At 48.2% G+C, this 19,508-nt stretch overlaps 1 protein-coding gene across 1 annotated transcript in view; it reads left to right on the forward strand.

Annotated features, from left to right (window-relative positions):
- The window catches only part of Tbc1d22b (TBC1 domain family member 22B), a 61,046-nt gene continuing 41,538 nt past the window's right edge, over positions 1 to 19,508 (forward strand). Inside the window, exons 1-2 of the mRNA XM_059281622.1 lie at positions 1 to 208; positions 19,302 to 19,358. Of these exons, the coding sequence (XP_059137605.1) occupies positions 153 to 208; positions 19,302 to 19,358 (113 nt within the window). The 5' untranslated portion in view covers positions 1 to 152. The remainder of the gene's footprint in view (positions 209 to 19,301; positions 19,359 to 19,508) is intronic.

Genomic DNA, 19,508 nt, shown 5'->3' on the forward strand with positions numbered 1-19,508 from the left:
GCCCACATCCAAGATGGCGCCCCCAGGAGCTGGGAGCGGGTGACCGGCGGCGGGGAAGCGGCCTGGGCTGGCCCTCAGATTGCGGGGTCCCGGGGGCCTGTCGCGGGGCGCCCCCGTGACCCACCGACCAGGCCTTCCCCCAGGCCAGAGCGATGGCCGCCGAGAACAGCAAGCAGTTCTGGAAGAGGAGCGCCAAGCTGCCGGGGAGGTGAGCTCAGGACGCTGAGGAGGGGAGTGGGGATTGGACCCGAAGCCTTCCAGATCCTGATCCCTGAATCCCGCGGGCTCGGGGCGCCCCCCGAGGCCGGGGGGCTGGTGTCGGGGTCGCCCAGGCTGGAGCAGCTGTCTCTCCAAGGAGCCTGGCCGGCTTGGGTGTGGGGTGCAGACTGGGGTCTGGGGGCGGGGAACTTGAGCTGGAAGGTGTCCGGGGACCCGGTGTGAGGGGCAGTGGAGTTGGGTGAGTTGCCGCTGTCAGCCTGGCCTTGGAGGACCACCTGCACAGCCGCTTCCCACTTTCTGCAGAACTCCTCAGGGGTCACCAACAGCATGGGTGGCTGCTTGCGTGAGGTCGGCCCCTGGCCACCTTGGTCCCCTAGCCCAGCTCGCTCCTGTCTTCCCTTTGGACTCCCCAGGGGTTCTGGTGGGAGAGCCTGCGGCCAGGTCAGCAGGGGTGTGAGCCAGGAAAGTGAGGGGAATTCTCAAGCCTGACCTTACTTTGCCTTGAGTTGGCCCTTTCTCACTAGAAATTATTGTAGGGTGGTCACAGGATGGTGGTTACTCCTGTGGCCGTCTCCAATCACTTGCGCAACCCAGTTTAACCTCTTCCCCCTGAGAAGTACTGTTCTTTTTGTGTAAGTGCATTGGATTCTTTATTCCTCAGTTTTGGAGGAGAGCAGGCCTCCCAGGCAACTTATTTTCTTAAGTTGTTCTTTTCCCTTCTTGGTTGTCTGTTGACATTGTGAGCGATTGTCCGTCCATCAGTCTGCCATTGGTTTACTGGTTCAGTTTGTTTTGGGTGGTGTCCTGAAAAGTGAAAGGAGTTTGTGTTTCACTAGTGAATTTAAGATTTCTGTCTGCCACAGGCTGCTTGGTGTTAAGATGTGTTCATGTCCCCCACGTGTTATCTCTCCTGATTGATTGACACATGTCTTTTCCTTCAGGTGCAATCCTTTGACCTGTGACCTCCTCCCCACTTCCCTTTCTACTCTTCTTCTCTCCCACTCTCCCTCTCCACCCCTCCTTTCCTCCCTCCCTCCCTCCCCAATTTTCTCTCTCTTCTGTTTCCTCCTTCTGTTCCTCTCTCCCTCTCACCCTGTCTCTCTTCACACTGGTCAAGGCAAACACTACCACCGAGCTACAGCCCCCACGCCACCCTCTTTTTCGAGCAAAAGAAAACTAAGAGTCAAGTCCGTATCAGCTGTGGAACGTATTAGACACGTGGAGAAAGTTTAGGGAGCAGATTTTAGCAACGCATAGTAATGTAATACCAGGGGAGGCAAAGGTAGCATGGGATTAAAGCGCTGTGGGGGTGCCAGCGCTGTGGGGGTACGGTGTCCACACATTGTACGGTGACATTCTGTGTTTTCAGATAAGCTTCACTTCCTGCCACTGATTTCTTTTCCTTCCTGCTTGTGTGAGTTCTCCAGCTGCGTCGACTGTTCTCTGTGGGTTTGCTAGGGAGGGATCATTACATTTTGATATCCTAATACAATAATCAGTGGAAAAATGGCCACATCAGGAAGCCGTGGTGAGGACAGTGGGGGATGGGTGGTCTTTGTGCCTTCAGACTGCCGGATGTGGTTCATTCATGGTCTTGTGTTTTCTTTATTTCTTCTACTGGAAAGCACTACTTCAAATAATTATGTTTATTTGTCTACTATTTTATCTATTGTGTGTATGTGTGTGTAGATGTGTGCATGCCACAGTGCTCATGTGGAGTTCAGAGGACAATTTGTGGGGTCAGTTCTCTGCTTCCACCCTGTGGGTCTTAGGGATCGAACTCAGGTCACCAGAATTGGCAGCAAGTGCCTTTACCTGCTGAGCCATGTTTTTTGTTTGTTTTGTTTTTCAAGACAGGGTTTCTCTGTATAGCCCTCTTTGTCCTAGAACTTACTCTGTAGACCTGACTGGCCTCAAACTCAGAGATCTGCCTGCTTCTGCCTCTGCCTCCTGGGTCCTGGGATTAAAGGCATGTGCCCGAAAACATTACCTTTGCTAGATAGGAAGACTCTTCAGTTCCTTCAAATCTCTGGCTTCCTTTTTCACTTTGAAACAGAGCAGTAGAGGCAAGAACTTTGGAGTCTAGATTATTATTATTATTGTTGTTGTTATTCAGCTTCTCTTAACTGTATGATTGACAATCTGTCTAGACCTCAGTTTCCTAGTCTATGAAATGGGGAATTAAAAACACCCTCAGGGTTATGTGAAGGCTAAATGAAATGCCCTGTTTGTAAAGAACCACGACAGTGTTTATTTAGTACATTGTACTTGCTCCATAAATAGTCATTATTAATCGTACTGTTGTTATTAGAGCAAGTGAACATTTAAAAGGATGTTTCTCAGCTCCCCCAGTATTAGTTGTTTGTCTTGTTTATTATTGAGGCATAAAAACGTTTGCCATGATCCATAAACACTTTTAATACCCGCCGGGTGAGGGAAGTATGGTCCCCTGTGCACTCTGAGCAGAGCGCCCCAAGCTCAGGGCTGCTGAGGAAAGCTGGTGCTTTCCCATAGATGGTGCTTTGCTTCCAGAACAGAACTTTGACACCTGAACTCTCGGGAGTCTGGAAAAGAGAAGGGTTCTCCCGGGCCGGCAGATGAATGAGCATGTGCTGGGTCCCCAGCAGGGCAGAAGCGGCTACTTCTCTCTTCTTTACCGTATGAAAGGTCAGAGGAGTTCAAGCAGCGGTTACTTCCAGTTTCTTTGATCCCGATGGAGTGACTTTAGTGACAACAAATAGAAAGTTTGTTAGAATGCCCAAATTAAAAACAAACAAAGCATCCTTTAAAGTTTCCTTGTTTGTGTGTTGAGATGGAGTTTCACTATGTAGTCCTGCCTGTCCTGGAGCTTACTGTGTAGACCAGGGCTAGCCTTGAACTCACGGAGGTCCGCCTGCATCTGCTTCCCCAGGCCTCCACTATGCCTAGCTCTTTATTTTTAAAATTTTATTTTGTTGTGTATGAGTGTTTGCTGTGCATGTAAGTCTGTGCACCATTTGTGTGCCTGCAGTGCCCACGGAAGCCACAAGAGGTCGTCAGATCCTCTGGGACCCTGTGACCACGTGGCCGCTGGGAATCAAACCCGGGTCACTTAAGAGCGGCCAGCGCTCGTAATTGCTGACCATTTCTCTAGCCCCGAAGTGTTCTTTTTCTTTCTTTCTTCCTTTTTCTTTTTTTTTTCTTTTTTTTTTTTTTGGTTTTTCAAGACAGGGTTTCTCTGTGTAGCTTTGCGCCTTTCCTGGGACTCACTTTGTAGACCAGGCTGGCCTCGAACTCACAGAGATTCGCCTGGCTCTGCCTCCCAAGTGCTGGGATTAAAGGCGTGCGCCACCACCGCCCGGCCTCTTTTTTTTCTTTTTTAAAGATTTATTTATTTATCATGTATACAGTGTTATGACATGTATGCCTGCACACCAGAGGAGGGCATTGGACCCCATTACAGATGGTTGTGAGCCACCATGTGGTTGCTGGAAATTGAGCTCAGGTCCTCTGGAAGAGCAGCTAAGAATCAGTGCTCTTAACCTCTGAGTCATCCCTCCAGCCCATCTTTTTCTTTTTTTAAAAATGTTATTGAGATAAAAAAAAAAATTCACTCTTTTTTTAGATTAATTAATTAATTAATTAGTTAGTTAGTTTGTCTTACTAAGTACCCTCGACTGGCCTGGAACTCACTATATAGACCAGGCTGGTCTCCGACTCATGGAGATGCACCTGCTTCTGCCTCCCAAGGGCTGGGATGAAAGGTGTGCGCTGCCAGCCTTGGTTTATTTTAAGTGTCCTTGGTTATTTTAAGAGTGTTTTGCCAGCATGTATGCCTGCACACATGTGCACACCTCGTGCTGGTGGCAGAAGTCGTAAGAGGGATTGGATTCCCCGGAATTGGAATTATGAAAGATAATTGTGAGCTGTCACGTGGGTGCTGGGAACCAAACTTGGGTACTCTGCAAGAGTGATGGGTGCTTTTAAGTGTGGAGCCATTGTTCCGGCCCCAAATTCACTCTTAAATATATGGTTCAGTGGTGTGCAGGGAATTCATCCTGAAGGTAGCTGGTTTTGGCCATCCATCACCACTAATTTCAGAATACTTTTTAAAAGATTTATTTATTTATTTATTTATTTATTTTGGTTTTTCGAGGCAGGGTTTCTCTGTGTAGCTTTGCGCCTTTCCTGGAACTCACTTGGTAGCCCAGGCTAGCCTCGAACTCACAGAGATCCGCCTGCCTCTGCCTCCCGAGTGCTGGGAGTAAAGGCATGCGCCACCACCGCCCGGCAGATTTATTTATTTTTAATTGATATATGAGTGTTTTGTACGCATGTATGTAAGTGAATCATGTGTGTGCAGTACCTGCAGAAGTCAGAAGAGGGCGTCAGATCCCTTAGAACTGAAGTTGCAGGTGATTGAGAGTGCCACATGGCTGCTGAGAACGGAACCCAGGTCCTCTGCAAGAACAGCCAGTGCTCTTAACCACTGAGCCTTCTCTCTTGTCCTTGATTTCAAGACATTCTGAAAAATACTTATTTTCAGACAATGTCTTATTATGTAGCTCACTGTGTAGCCCAGGCCTGCCTCGAACTCACAGAGATCACCTGCGTGTGCCCCTGAATGCTGGGATTCAAGGCGTGTGCCACCACACTCAGCTTAGGTCACTGTGTCAGTGTGGGCAGATAAGCAGCATGTTACAGAACACAGTCTCTGTCACCTGACTGCCTGGGTTAAAAATCCCAGTTCTGACACTTTCCTAGCTAGGCGACCTGTCTCAAAAAACTAAAATGAAGGCTGGAGATGTAGCTCAGTGGTTGACCCTTGAGGTCAAGGGTCAGTTCCAGCATCAGGGAAACCCATTCTAGCCAACCTGAGAAAGTGAGTGACTTGGTCCTGTGTCTTCAGTTGGTATAGGACATTTAAAACTCTCCCCCACTCCCACTTTTGTCTACGTAGTGTCAGGAAGGTGACCGGATATTGGGACAGATACCTTTCTCACATGTGTTACATGTTGCCAAACCCTACAGGGCCACCTCTGAGTTCTGGGAAGACAGGCGTGGGAGGCGAGTTAGTTGTTCACAGCTAAGCTGCTCACAGTGAGCAGGGTGGTAAGCCCTGAGCCGGCAGTGAGTAGGGGAGAGCAGTTGAGTTCAGAGCCAGGAGACTTGCTGATCTTCCAAGTAGGGAGTAGGTGGAGGGAGGAGGGGTCACTCCCAAGTACTGATCTTCAGAGAAGAAGCCAAGTGAAGTGGGCAAAGGCGCTACCACCACGCCTGAAGACCCGTTCAGTCCCCAGGACCTCCATGGTGGAAGGAGAGACCTGACTACCCAAACTGTCCTCTGGCCTCCATATGTATGGTGCGTGTGTTGTGGGGGGGTGCACATGATATAATAAAAAATAAGTCAGGTGTCTTAGTTTGGGTTTCTGTTGCTGTGAAGAGACACTGTGACCACAGCAACTTTTATAAATGAAACATTTAATGGGGCTGGCTTACAGTTCAGAAGTTTAGTCCATTATCGTCATGGTCGGAAGCATGGCAGTGTGGTGCTGGAGAAGGAACTGTGAGATCTGCAGGCAGCAGAAGGAGACTGGGCCACACTGGCAAGACTTGAGCTTCTGAGACCTCAGAGCCCACCCCCATAGTGTCACACTTCCTCCAACAAGGCCACACCCACTCCACCAAGGCCATGCCTCCTAATAGTGCCACTTCCTGTGTGCCATGCACTCAAACGCATGAGTCTATGGGGCTACATCCATTCAAACCACCACACTCCACTTCCTGGCCCCCATAGGCTTGTAGCCGTAACATTATATGAAATGCATTTAGTCCAACTTCAAAAGTCCCCATAGTCTATCAGTCTCAACAATGTTTAAAAGTCTGAAGTTCAAAGTCTCTTCTGAGATCCATGCATTCTCTTAACTGTAATCTCTTATAAAATCTAAATAAAAAGCAGATGAATAGGTTTTCTGTACCCCGATAGTTTCTCTGCTAATGCAGTAAGCCAGGTCAAGCTGAATTGAAAAAGTAAAAGCAACTCCCAAGGCCAGAGAAGGCACATGGGTGGACTAAAGCAGGGAGATTATATAGGTTGTAGGCGAGGGGTGATGATGTGTCTGCCACAAGCTGGGTTTGTGCCCAAGTATGTTCAAAAGCTGACCGCTTTAGGTGGGGACTTGGGTGGCTGGCAGCCTCAGGGGAGGAGCTGCCATAGCCACCAAGAATACAGGACTGGGCTTTTTGGTGCCTTCTCTTTGTTAGAGATTCTCTGAGAGGGTGGAGTTTGGAGAGAGAGAGAGAGAGACAAGAATGGGGCTTTCCATATGAAGCAGGTGTGAGCTGGAGTTTCCAACCAAACACAGATCACATACTTCCAACAAACAATGGCACAGGGTGTACATTACCATTCCAAAATGAAGGAAAGGGAGCATAGTGAGGAAACGCTGGACCAAAGCAAGACTGAAACCAGCTGGGCAGACTCCGAACTCTGCTCCTCCGTGTCTGACGTCAAAGCCCTCTTCAGATCTCCAGCTCCCTTCCCCAACCTTCGTTGACTGCAGCACACTTCTCTCTCTTGGGCTGGTTCCACTCTCTGGTAGCAGCTTTCCTCGGCAGGTATCCCATGACACTGGCATTGCCATTGGGGTCTTCAAGGAAATCCAGGCTTCTCCTTCACAGCTTCACACAATGGCCTCTCTGGGCCTCCATTCAGGGACACCCCTGACACACACCTGGCCTCAGCAGCTTTCCTTAGTTGTAGAGGGAGGTTCCATAGCCCCTTTCTTCTGTCCTTGACTCTAAGGCCAGAACTATGGCTGAAGCTGTCAAGTCCTGCTGCTTGCTGAGGCTAGAGCACGGCCCCCTTGTTCAGTTATATCTTCACCAGCTTCCTGTTTTCAGTGGTTTCCTTCACTGCCTAAACTTGTAAACTTGGCTGTCCTGGAACTCGATCTGTAGACTAGGCTGGCCTCAGACTAGTGTTGAGATTGAAGACATGCACCACCATGCCTGGACCTAAGCTGTTCTTTAATTCCTTTTCACAATTTGGAAGCTTAGCTGAGTGAGATCTTGCCCTGAGGTCACCACTCCCTTTATTCCATTTAACATCCAGCTTTTCTTTAATCTGTTTATCTTCTTGAACATAGAATTTAGCTCCATTACATTTTCTGGTGCCCCCTCTCTCCTCAATCTGTACATTTTGTGATTTTCCTTGCTCAGTTCGTTCTTTTTCATGATAAATCTTCATTAACATTAACACTAATGTTCACACAACGGAGTCTATACTAGACTGTTGTGTGATTTGAGATTTCCTCTGCCAACGGAATTAATCCAAAACTCTTCACTTTAGCCTCAGGCAGACTTCAGACAAGGGCAAAAAACAGCCACATTCTTCACCAAAATATCACAAGAATACTCTACAGGCAACATATTAAAGTTCTTCTCTTCTGAAACCTCTAGAGCCAGGCCCCCACAGTTTAAATCACCCTCAGCACCACTGTCCTCCATGCTCCTACTAGTATGGCCCATTAAGCAGTGCTCAAAGCATTCCATTGCTTTCCTAACACAAAGTCCCAAAGTCCAAATTCCTCCAAACAAAAACATGGTCGGGCCTATCACAGCAGTCCCCCATTCCCTGGTTCTAACTTCTGCCTCGGTCAGTGTTCTGTTGCTGTGAAGAGACATCATGACCACAACTCTTACAAAGGAAAACATTTAATTGGGGCTGACTTACAGTTTCAGAGGTTTAGTCCATTATCATCAAGGCAGAAAGCACTGCTGTGTGCAGGCAGACATGGCGCTGGAGAAGGAGCTGGAGTTCATATCTTGATCCTCAGGCAGCAGAAAGAGACTGATGCACTGGAAAGACTTGAGCTTCTGAGACCTCAGAGCCCGCCCCCCCAGTGACACACTTCCTCCAACAAGGCCATACCTAATCCAACAAGGCCACACCTCCTAATAGTGCCACTCCCTGTGTGCCAAGCACTCAAACACATGAGTCTATGGGGCCATACCTATTCAAACCACCACATCAAAATACTGAGCTCCGCCATACTTGATTTCCTTATCTATGGAATGAGGCTTGGATTGAGTGAGCTGTAAGGTCTGGACCAGTTCTGAAGCTGATCATTGCATTCACTCATCAGCTCCCACTCACCAGGTGTGATTGTTGAGCAGATTTGGGGGCAGGGACAGAAGATGGGCTCTTTTGTGCCTGGGTGAGCTGCCAAGTGTGGTAGAATTACCAGATGCTAGAACTTGAAGCTAAGACCCTTTAGATAAGAAAAGTGAGGCCAGGGGCTGGAGAGATGGCTCAGAAGTTAAGAGCACTGATTGCTCTTCCAGAGGACCTGGGTTCAACCAATGCACATAAAATAAAAATAAATAATTTTTAAAAAGTAAGATCTTAAAAACAAACAAACAAACAAAAAGCAAAAACTGAGGCCGATGGGGAGGCCATGGAGCAGACTTGAGGACGCCTTGCCCCAGAGCTCTCCCTGTCGGTGCTTCTCACCCCCTTAGTCCTGGTGGTTATGAGAGCAGCGTCTGCAGTCCAAGGAGTGTGGAATCTTGTCACGAGGGTATAGGAGAGACAAAGAGGGGAACTGGGTCACCCCGTATGCTTATCTCCAGGCCTGCTGAAACGGCTTCTTTTGCCTTTAAGCAAAAAGCTTGTTAGTAATTTTTTTTTTTGAGATTTTATTTATTTTTATTTTCTGTGTATGGGTGCTTTTCCTGTGTGTGTCTGTGCACCACGTACATGCAATGCCAATGGAGGTCAGTAGAGGGCGTTGGACCCTCTGGAACTGGAGTTCCAGACAGTTGTGAGCCGCCACCATGTGGGTGCTGGGATTTGAGTCTGGATCATCTGGAAGAGCCGCCAGTACTGTTATCAGCTGAACCGTCTCTCCAGCCCCCGAAGGCTGGTCATTAAAGTCAGCGGGGGCTGGGGCTGTACCTCAGTTGGTAGAGTGTGTGGGTAGTGTGCAGGAAGCCCCGGGTTTAGCCCCCAGCACCATGTAAAGCCATGTGTGGTAGTGGTGGTGGCGGTACATGCTTGTAGTCACAGCACTGGGGAGGGGAGCTACATGTGGAAATAGAGATCACCCTATGCTACATGAGTCTCCCAAAAAAAAGGTCACAGGAGTCATTACTAGTATTAGTAGAAGTTAAGGTGCTAGCCCCCACTACCTGGAATCTTAGAATTTGTATGGTGGAGGCAGGAGGATCAGGAGTTCAAGAACGGTCTGGACTATAGGGAAGAAAAGTGGTTATTGAGAAGTTGAGGGGCTTCGGATGTGGTCATTTGTCCAGCACTGGGTTCTGCTCCCACGCTGAAAAAAGAAAACGTTGAGAAAAGTAGCCAGTCTTGAAGTACATGGTCATTCGTGTATTTTTAAATAAAATCTCTCCCTGTCAATTTGGTCATTTTTCATAGCATTTAGGAATCTGACAGGAGACCAGTATAATGGCTGGAGTTTGCCTGGGCAGGTTTATTGCATCCCGTTTTGGGCTTGGAAATGTTTTTGCTGATAAAGTAAGTGACTGGGAAGTACTGAATTCTCACCCAAACAGCGAACTTTGGGGTCTGGAAGGTTTCCGTGGAGCATCCGTGTAAATGAGTCCTGTTGCCAATGTCTTGGCATTTAAAACGACAGCTCTGCTCCAGTGTTTGCTCAGCTTCCGTGTCAGCACCAGACACCTGCTGGGTTTTCCCACCAGAGCTTTCCCACTGCTGCAAGTGGGTAAGACACCTGGCAGCACTTTCTGTGGGTTTGTCTTCTCAGTGCATGGCAGAGGCTAGCCCCTTGGCTTCATGCTGTCTGTCAGAGCGTGTGCGGTGTCCTCCAGGCTGCAGCATGCCAGTCTCTGGCTTTCAGCTCTACTAGAGAACAGTTAGCTTAAGCAGAGCCCAGGTCTGTGAGTTCTGACCTTACCCACTCGGGACAGTAAACACCTGCTGGTGTGTGCTGCATTCTACCACGGCGGGAGGGAGCCACAGACAGAGACCACAGCTTTCCAGAAGCTGAAAATCTGCTCAGCACTGGTGCTTCCCCTGCTGAAGATCAACAAGTGACCGGCTTTCCAGTTTTTCCACTAAGCAAATGTCACATTTGTAATCAGATAAAGTGACCGTGGAGCTGGGCGGAAACATGTGGCTCAGTGAAAACAGCCAGATGTGGAGGGATCCTGCGGGGCTGAGCCTGGAGCTCTTGTTAGGATGCTCGTCTCTGAGAGCTGAAGCCCTTGATCTCCCAGCATCACAAGAAATAGAAAAGGAGGAAGAGGAGGGAGGAGGAGAAGGAGAAGAAAGGAGACAGACATTGACTAGGTCTAGTGATTGGGCTCAGTGGGAAAGGGACCTGCTCCCACACTTCCACAGACCTGACAACCTGGGTTTGATCCCTAGGACCCATGATGGAAAGAGTAATTCCTCAGAGTTGTTCTGACCTCCACCCACGTGTCATGGCATCTGTACTTGCAGGCAAAATCACACACACAGCACACACTAACAATAAAGGAAAGAGATCAGTGAAAGGAAGAGTGGGAACGGACTGGAGGGTCCCTGTGCCTTAGGGACGGCTGGCTTGTAGGGAAGGACTGTGACAGAGATCAGTGGTCTCCCTAATGACCTGTATTCCTCAGAGGCTGGAAATCTGGCAGCTGTTAACATGAGGCCACCCTCACTTCATGGGTGTTTATTATTTTTTCCCGTACTTTGCTTTTGGTCTGAAAATGGTGATTTATGCTTTTACACTTTGAGCAAAAAGAATGTTTTTTTTTTTCCTTTGAGGTAGAGTCTCATACTGTAGTCTAGGCTGACCTGGTGTATTCCCTGTAGCCAAGGCTAGTCTCAGCTTCCCAAGTTCCAAAATTACAGATGTATGCTGCTACCCACCCCGACCCCCACAATGATGAATGTCAATTTAAAAGTGGAATGGAGGGATTGGGGATTTAGATCAGTGGTAGAGTGCTTGCCTAGCAAGCACAAGGCCCTGGGTTCGGTCCTCAGCTCTGGGGGGAAAAAAAAAGTTGAGTGGAGACCAGCTTTCCCTGGTATTGAGTGTGGGGCTCTCAGGGGGCCTGGTCGGCACAGGCTCATAGGTGAATTATTATACTAAAATTTTTTTTTAAATTTTTTATTTTATGTGCATTAGTGTGAAGGTGTCAGATCCCCTGGAACTGGACTTAAAGACAGTTGTGAGCTGCCATGTGGGTGCTGGGAATTGAACAAGGGTCCTCTGGAAGAGCAGCCAGTGCTCTTAACCACTGAGCCATCTCTCCAGCCCCTATACTAAAATTTTTAAAAAAATTATTTCGTGTGTCTGTCTGGGACAGAAAAGGGTGTCGGGTCTTCTGGAAATGGAGTTTTGAGCTACCATGTGGGTGCGGGGAATTGAACCTGTGACCTTTGAAGAGCAGCCAGCACTGTGAACCACTGAGGCATCTCTCCAGCCCCTCACAAGTGAATTATAACGTCAGCAAATGGGCACCTTTGCTCTCCTACTCTACAGTCTGTCTTCGTCCAGCCCCTGCGATAATCTTGATTTCTTCTCCTTTTCTAACTCCCCACCTGTCTTGTTGAGGTTCAGCAAACTGATTTATTATACAAAGTATCCCTGGTTCAGATACATCATGGTCTAGTTCAAGAACACGCTAACAAATTCAATTGGGGCTCCAATGCCTCTGCTGCTGAGGCTCATCATTTATCTCAGCCTTTCTGGCTACGCCAGCACATCAGCCAACATCTTTGAAAAATAGTCTCCTGGAGCAGAAGAGCCTCTTCCTCATAGCTGATGGGCCTCTGGCCCTCAGGCCCGTACGATTAGGTCTCCTTTTCTCAAGAGGATCCGAGGATCTTCCTTTTTTATCCAGTCAGCTAACCTAACTGGCCTGGCGGGAGCCTCCTGCCTTGTCTAGCATTTAATGTTTGACTACAGAGGGCTTTGGACTTGAGAGTTCAAGTGCTTGAGTCTAAGAATCTGAAAACGTTAAAATGCAAACCCATGACCCAACCCCCCCCCCCCCCCCCGGATCTTAGTGGTTAGGTTTTAATTTTTGTTTTTGTTTAAGCCTCTCTCTCTCTCTCCCTCTGTGAGCCAGACTTTCCCTGTATTCTAGTACCTCTGGGCTTTTTCCTGTTCTTTTCCTCTGCCCAGGAAGTGCCAGGAACACACTGGCATAGCCTTTCAGGGTTAGTGCTTCTGTGGCAGCATATGGGATGAATCACTTAGTAATCTTCCAGAGAGGTCCAGGGAGTCTCACAGCTGAAAAGGGCCAGAATGTCCAGAACTCAGACTCACAGGGGAGAAGATTCCCTCTGAACTAAAAGAAACAGTGTGGACACTTTGTTGGAAACTGTCACAATGGTATCTAACATCTTCTATGCTACTCTAAAAAGTAAGAATGATATCATGTGGAAATGATTGGCTGGCTCACATTCTTATTTGAAAGCATCTTAAGGATTTCCTCTGTCACAAGAAACAGAAATCTGGGTGAACTTGGCTGGAGAGGTGACTCAGTGATTAAGAGCATTCACTGCTCTCACAGAGCGAGCGAGCGAGTGAGCGAGTGAGCGAGCACCTGGGCTCACAACTGTCTTTAACTCAAGTTCCAGAGGAGCTTATGCCCTCTTCTGGCCTCTGAGGGCACTACATGCACGTGGCACATACATGCTCACACAGGCACACACGCAGGCACATGAATAAAAATAAGTAAGTCTCAGAAAGAGACCTGGTTGTGTTTCCTAAACATTGGGTGAAGATTAAACGATACACAGAGAGGGAGGAAGCAAGCCAGGGTCTCCTGGCAGCGTGTGCAGGGTTGAGTTCTCATGTGTGCGGCCCCACCCACAGCCTGCTCACCGCCCACCAGGAGCTGGGCCTCTCACCACTGTCAAGATTGCTTGGGTTGTATCTTGTAAAGGTGGCGCCTCCGGAGGCCACTAGACAGAAAGGCACACAAGGCACAGTTTGCAGGGAGAACGCTCTCCCCGAGGCCTGCCCCGTTCTGCAGTCTCGCCACCAAAGTACTGCTACTGGTGTGTCCCTTGTATCATAAGATGCGAACACATCTTAATTTTAATGGTTTTACAAAATCTATGAAGTCCTTACGCTACAGTTTTGCATCTGTGAGATTATTCTCGGTTGCCAGGTTGACCACATCTGGAGTCAACTAAACCCAAATGCTGGGTACACCCGTGAGGGTCCCCCGCTTGCTTTCTTTCCTCTTTTTTTTTTTGGGGGGGGGGAAGGTCTGGCTTTTTTTGTTGTTTTTGTTTTTTGGGTTTTTTTGAGACAGGTTTTCTGTATAGCCTTGACTATCCTGGAACTTGCTCTGTAGACTTCAAACTCAAACCTCCGCCCAGCTGCAACTTTTTTTTAAGTTAAATCATTTGACGTGAGAAGACCCACTTAAATTCTTCTCTCATACAGTGCATCCTGACTGCAGCATCCCCTCCATCCACTCCCCCCAGCTCCCCCACCACCACTTCCTCTCTTCCCCAGATCCACTGTTTTACTGTTTCACTTCAGAAAAGAGCAGACCTCCCAGTGATATCTACTGAACACATCATAACAAGATGCAATAAGACCAGGCACAAACCCTCATATCAAGGCTGGATGAGGCAATCCAGTAGGAGGAAAAAGATCCCAAGAGCAGGCAGCAGAGTCAGAGATAGCCCACTCCCAGTTAAGAGTCACACAAACACCCCAAGCTAAGCAGCCATAGCACAGGACCTAGTGCAGACCTGTGCATGCTCTCTGATTGTGTCTTCAGTCTCTGTGAACCGCAGGAGCCCTGCCTAGTTGATTCTGTGGGTCATGTTCTCCTAGTGTCCTCAACCCCTCTGGCTCCTACAATCTTTCCTCCCCTTTTCCTTGGGGATCTCTGAGCTCTGCCTAATGTTTGGCTGTGAGTTTCTGTATCTGCTCCCATCAGCTGCTGGAGGAAGCCTCTCTGAGGACAGTTGGGTCAGGCAGAGGTCTATGAGCGCAGCAGAATATCCTTAGGAGTTATCTCATTGACTTCTTTTTTTTTTTTTTTTTTTTTTTTTTTTTTTGTCAGTAGTGTTTGGTTTTACCCTAGGTCTCTGAGCCATCCACCTTCCAGTTCCTGGACATCCAGGCAGTGTCAGGCATGGGCTCCCTCCCGTGGCTTGGGCCTCAAGTTAGACCAGTCATGGACTGACACTTTCACAAGCTCTGAGCCACCATTGCCCTAGCACATACTGCAAGCAGGACAGGTGTGGGTTGAAGGTTGAAGGTGGCTAGTTTGGTGTCCTGGTCCCACCACTGGAGCCTTGCCAAGTACCTGAAGATGGTTGGTTCAGGCTCCATATCCTCTATGACTAGGAATCTTCCCTATAGTCACCCTCGTAGGTTCCAGGAGTTTCCACTATACTAGGTTTCCACATCTCCCCCTAGATACCTTCCTGTTCCAGTTGTCTCTCCCTGTACTCCCTCCCTCCATCCGTCCCTCCCCCACCTGATCCTTCCTGTTCCCATCACCTCCTGTGTAGCTCGAATTCTAATTGGTCTTTATAATAAAAAGCCAGAGTCAGATATCAGGGTGAAAGCTGAAAGATCAGAGAAGCTGAACAGCCAGCCACTAGAAAGACTTCTTTTTTTTTTTTTTTTTTTTTTTGGTTTTTCGAGACAGGGTTTCTCTGTGTAGCTTTGCGCCTTTCCTGGAACTCACTTGGTAGTCCAGGCTGGCCTCGAACTCACAGAGATCCGCCTGGCTCTGCCTCCCGAGTGCTGGGATTAAAGGCGTGCGCCACCACCGCCCGGCCTAGAAAGACTTCTTACCTCAAGGAATCCTTAGACTGAAAGCTGAGCTCCTGTCTCCACCCACCTGATATTCCTGTCTCCACCTCCCTAGTGCTGGGATTAAAGGTGTGTGCCACCATGGCCTGGCCTCTATGGTTAACTAGTGGCTAGCTCTGCCCTCTGATCTTCAGGCAAGCTTTATTTGTTAGAGCACAAACAAAATATCACCACACACCCATGCCCGGTCCATCTGAAAAATCTATTTCTCCTTCCCAGGGAAATCCATGCATGCCCCCTTAGATCCCTCCTTGTTGCTTAGCCTCTCTGGGTCTGTGGATTGTAGCATGGTTATCCTTTACTTAATAGCTAATGTCCACTTAGAAGTGAGTACAGACCATGTTTGCCTTTCTGGGTCTGGGTTGCCTCTCTTGGGATCATTTTTTTTTTTTTTCTAGTCCCATCTATTTGCCTGCAGATTTCATGATGTCATTTTTTTCTAAAAGCTGCGTAATACTCCATTGTGTAATATACCACATTTTCTTTATCCATTCTTCAGTTGAGTGATATCCAGGTTGTTTCCACTTTCTGGCTATTACAAATAAAGCTGCTAAGACATAGTTGAGCAAGTGTCCTTGTGGTAGGACAGAGTATCTCTTGGGTATATGCCCAGGAGTGGTATAGCTGGGTCTTGAGGTAGATGGAGACGTAGTTTTCTGAGGAATCGCCGTAGTGATTTCTATAGTGGCTGTACAAGTTTGCACTCCCACCAGCAATGTAGGAGTTTCCCCTTGCTCCACATCCTTGCCTTCGTGAGTTGTGACTCCGTGGTATTGGTCTTAGTCATGCTGACAGGTGTAAGATGGAATCTCAAAGTAGTTTTGATTTGCATTTCCCTGCTGGTTAAGGATGTTGAACATCCTTCTTTGTTTCTCAGCCTTTTGAGATTCCTCTGCTGAGAATTTGGAAATTCGGGTCTACCTCCAGTCTGGTCCACACCTGCTGCTGGCAGCCTGTAAAGGGTGTGGAAGAAGGAAGCTTGCTCTCTGCCTGCTTGCTCTTGCTCTGGCGAGCAAGTGCATTCCTTCACTGACATTACAGTCTGCTTTGTGATGCTGGTGCATTCTGAAGACCAGCTGGGACATCCAGCCGTGTGGACTGAACTACTGGATTCTTGGCCCTCCAGTTGGTAGTCAGCTGTTGTGGACTAGCTGGACCACAGCCTGTAGCCATTCTAATCAACTCCTTCCTTTATGTGTAGACTCATGTTCCTCTAGAGAGCACTGAATAACGCGGCGTCTTCTGCAGTTAAGTAGGCATTTACTTCGTGTCTGTGGGACAGACTGGTCTCAGTCTTGTAAGATGCATGTGCTTTATTTTACTAGCTCCTGCTGATAGAGATCTATTTTCTTTTAAAAGTCAGTTCAGGTCATTTATAGTTATCAGGATAACTAACATTTGGTCTGAGTTTTCTTTTCAATCTTAAAAAAAAAAAATCTTTCACTGGGCAATGGTGGTGCATGCCTTTAATCCCAACACTTGGGAGACAGAGGCAGGTGGATCTCTGAGTTTGAGGCTAGCCTGGTCTACAGAGCGAATTCCAGGACAGCCAGAACTACACAGGGAAACCCTGTCTCAAAGAAACAAGAAAACAAAATTCATATTATGGACTAGACTGTGCCTACATGTATATAATCTGATCATTTGGGAATTGTATGTGTTCTAGTAATTGTTACTCTTTTTTGATTATAATTATTTATTGTCTGTGTATGTGTGTGTGTGTGTGTGAACATGTCATGATACATGTGTGGACTAAGAGGACAATTTACAGGAGTTGGTTCTCTTTCCATCTACAAGTCCTGGGCTTGAACTCAGGTCCTCAGGCTTGGCAGCAGGTGCCTTTACCCTCTGATCCGTCTTGAAAATCTTAGGTCGTTTTTATTGTGACCTAAGATGTGTGGTGTAATGGCCCGATGGATAACCAAAATGAACAGAGGTGTTCACTTCCCAGAAGCCCCTGTTTTTCTTTTTTGTCCACTACACCTCCCTTCCGTAGAGAGCCACATCCTTTTCTGTTAGCCATTCCTTTGTGTTTTGAGACTATGTGGTCCTGGCTAGCCTGGGACTCACTCTGTAGACCAGGCTGGACTTCGGTTCACAGAGATCCACCTGCCTCTGCTTCCCAAGTGCTGGGATTAAAGGTGTGAGCCACACCCAGAACGGAAAGATGCAGTGTTCACTCTGTAGACTTAGCTTTCGCTCCGGCACTTAGAGATGGATTCACATTGTTACTCCCAGGCCTATTTGCTAGTGTCACTGGTACATGAGGTTCTGTTAACATGTTATGTTACCACTAGTCAGTGTAGGGCGCCATATAAGGTGTTTCTCCTCGGAGATTCAGAAGAACCACGGTGATATGAATAGTTTTAGATATACCTCCCGATACACATGCCTGTGCATTTTTCCTAAGGTAGGTATTTGGGGAGGGGGTCTGGAGAGATGGCGCAGAAGTTCCCAGCACCTACACGGTGCCTTACAACTGTCTGTAAATTAAATTCCAAAGGATCCAGTTCCCTTTTCTGGCTTCCTTGGGCACCAGGCACCTAAGTGGTGTACAGACAGAGATGCAGGCAAAACACCCATGCATATACACATTTTTTTTTTTTTTGAGACAGGATCTCTCAGTGTATCTCTGGCTGGCCTAGACCTCTGTGTAGACCAGGCTGACCTCAAAGTCACAGAGATCCACCTGCCTCTGCCTCCTGAGTGCTGGAGTTAAAGGTGTGTGCTACCACACCTGGCCAACAGCTTTATTTTTAAAGATAGCTTTTTGGGAGTGAAAATACTGGTTTTAGGTTATACATATCTCATTCCTCCTGGAGATGGCCACCTTGTGGTACTGTTGGCATTGTTTTTTTTAGCAGAACTGGAGTTTATGAAAAAGAAGTTTTTAACGTAGCTCTAAGCAGATCTTAACAGGTGCTATGTAGACTTCCCCTTCGGAGCATTGGCTCCTGGAGCCAGGGGGTCCTTAAAACTCTGGGAGGTACACAATTTACAAACTCTCTCAAAAGGTAAGAAAGTTGCAGGATTCACAATCCCCCCCCCCCCCCACGCTTACGAAAACAGTAAGCTATTGCCAGGAAAAGGGAAATGTCTCCGGTTGAGCAGCCTGGGAGTTACGCAGAGCCCTGCAGGTATGCAGCTTTCATGAGTGGTCCATGCTAGCGTGGCTTTCCGTGATGCTGCAGCCCTTGAGCCACCATGCTTCTGTGAGTAACGCCAAGCAGCTAGCTCACCCGCTCGCTCCAAGCTGGACTTGGGTGGCATGGTTCCCTTGGGTTGTGGTTGATGTCCTGTCCCGGGAGAAGGGCTCTTTGTTCCCATCTTCCCAGGAAAAGTCACACACGGAAGTGCCTGGGAAAGTGTGATCCACTCTTCTCCTGATGTCGTCTTCAGAGTCCTCATTGTACAGTGAAAACGTGGTCTCCGAGGAACCCAGTAATATCGCAGGGTCACATCGGGATTGGCTGGTAGCACTGGAGTTGGAGCTCTGCTTTCCCTGGCTCTAAAGCCTGCAGTCTCTCCTGCTGCCTCGTTTATTTGACTTATTGTTACTGTGTGTTGGGGAATGGGTGCTACGGAGCATGCGCAGTCAAAGGACCTTTCAGGGGGTGCTTCTGTCTTCCACCTCCTTGTCCTGCCCTGCTGTGTATCGCTGACTGCCTGGCCTGTGACCCTCCAGGCGGTTCTCTTGTCTTCTCCCCTCTCGCCGTGAGAATACTGGGATTGCAGACACACCACCACTCACCAACTTAGACTGATGGTTGGGCGTGGACAGCAGGCGCTTTTTTTTTTTTTTTTTAAGATTTATTTATTTATTTATTACATATACTGTGTTCTGCCTACATATATGCTTGCAGGTCAGAAGAGGGCACCAGATCTCATTACAGATGGTTGTGAGCCACCATGTGGTTGCTGGGAATTGAACTCAGGACCTCTGGAAGAGCAGCCAGTGCTCTTAACCGCTGAGCCATCTCTCCAGCCCCCAGCAGGCGCTTTTACCAGCCAAGGCGTCTCACTGGGCCGGCCATGCTGCTTTCCCTAAAGACAGGACTGCCTGCTGGTCAGGAATGCTAAGGCACTGGGACTTCCCTGGGGAAAAGGAACGTTGTTCAGGGTGGTCTCGAAGGGCAGGCTTCTGTCTTTTGGAAGGACTTGGGTGTCATTTTTGGGAGCAGGCTACTTTTCCAAGTCTGTGAGTTTAGTGTGACATCAAGTTCTCAGCTGGCATATTTAGCTTCCTCACTAACTTATGTCCTCCCCTGCTTTTAGCATTCAGCCCGTGTATGGAGCTCAGCACCCTCCTCTGGATCCTCGGCTCACCAAAAAGTAAGTCAAGACCTTGTCCCTCACTGTCTTCTCCCTCACCCACCACCTCCTCTAGTTGCTGAGGTGATGTTTCTTGTCTGGCCTTTCCAGCTGCTTCTCTGCTCTGGGTGGACCAGGAGCAATCTTCTCCCTATGAAGATTCTCGTTGTG

This window comes from Peromyscus eremicus, chromosome 16_21, assembly GCF_949786415.1.
Source record: "Peromyscus eremicus chromosome 16_21, PerEre_H2_v1, whole genome shotgun sequence".
Lineage (NCBI taxonomy): Eukaryota > Metazoa > Chordata > Mammalia > Rodentia > Cricetidae > Peromyscus > Peromyscus eremicus.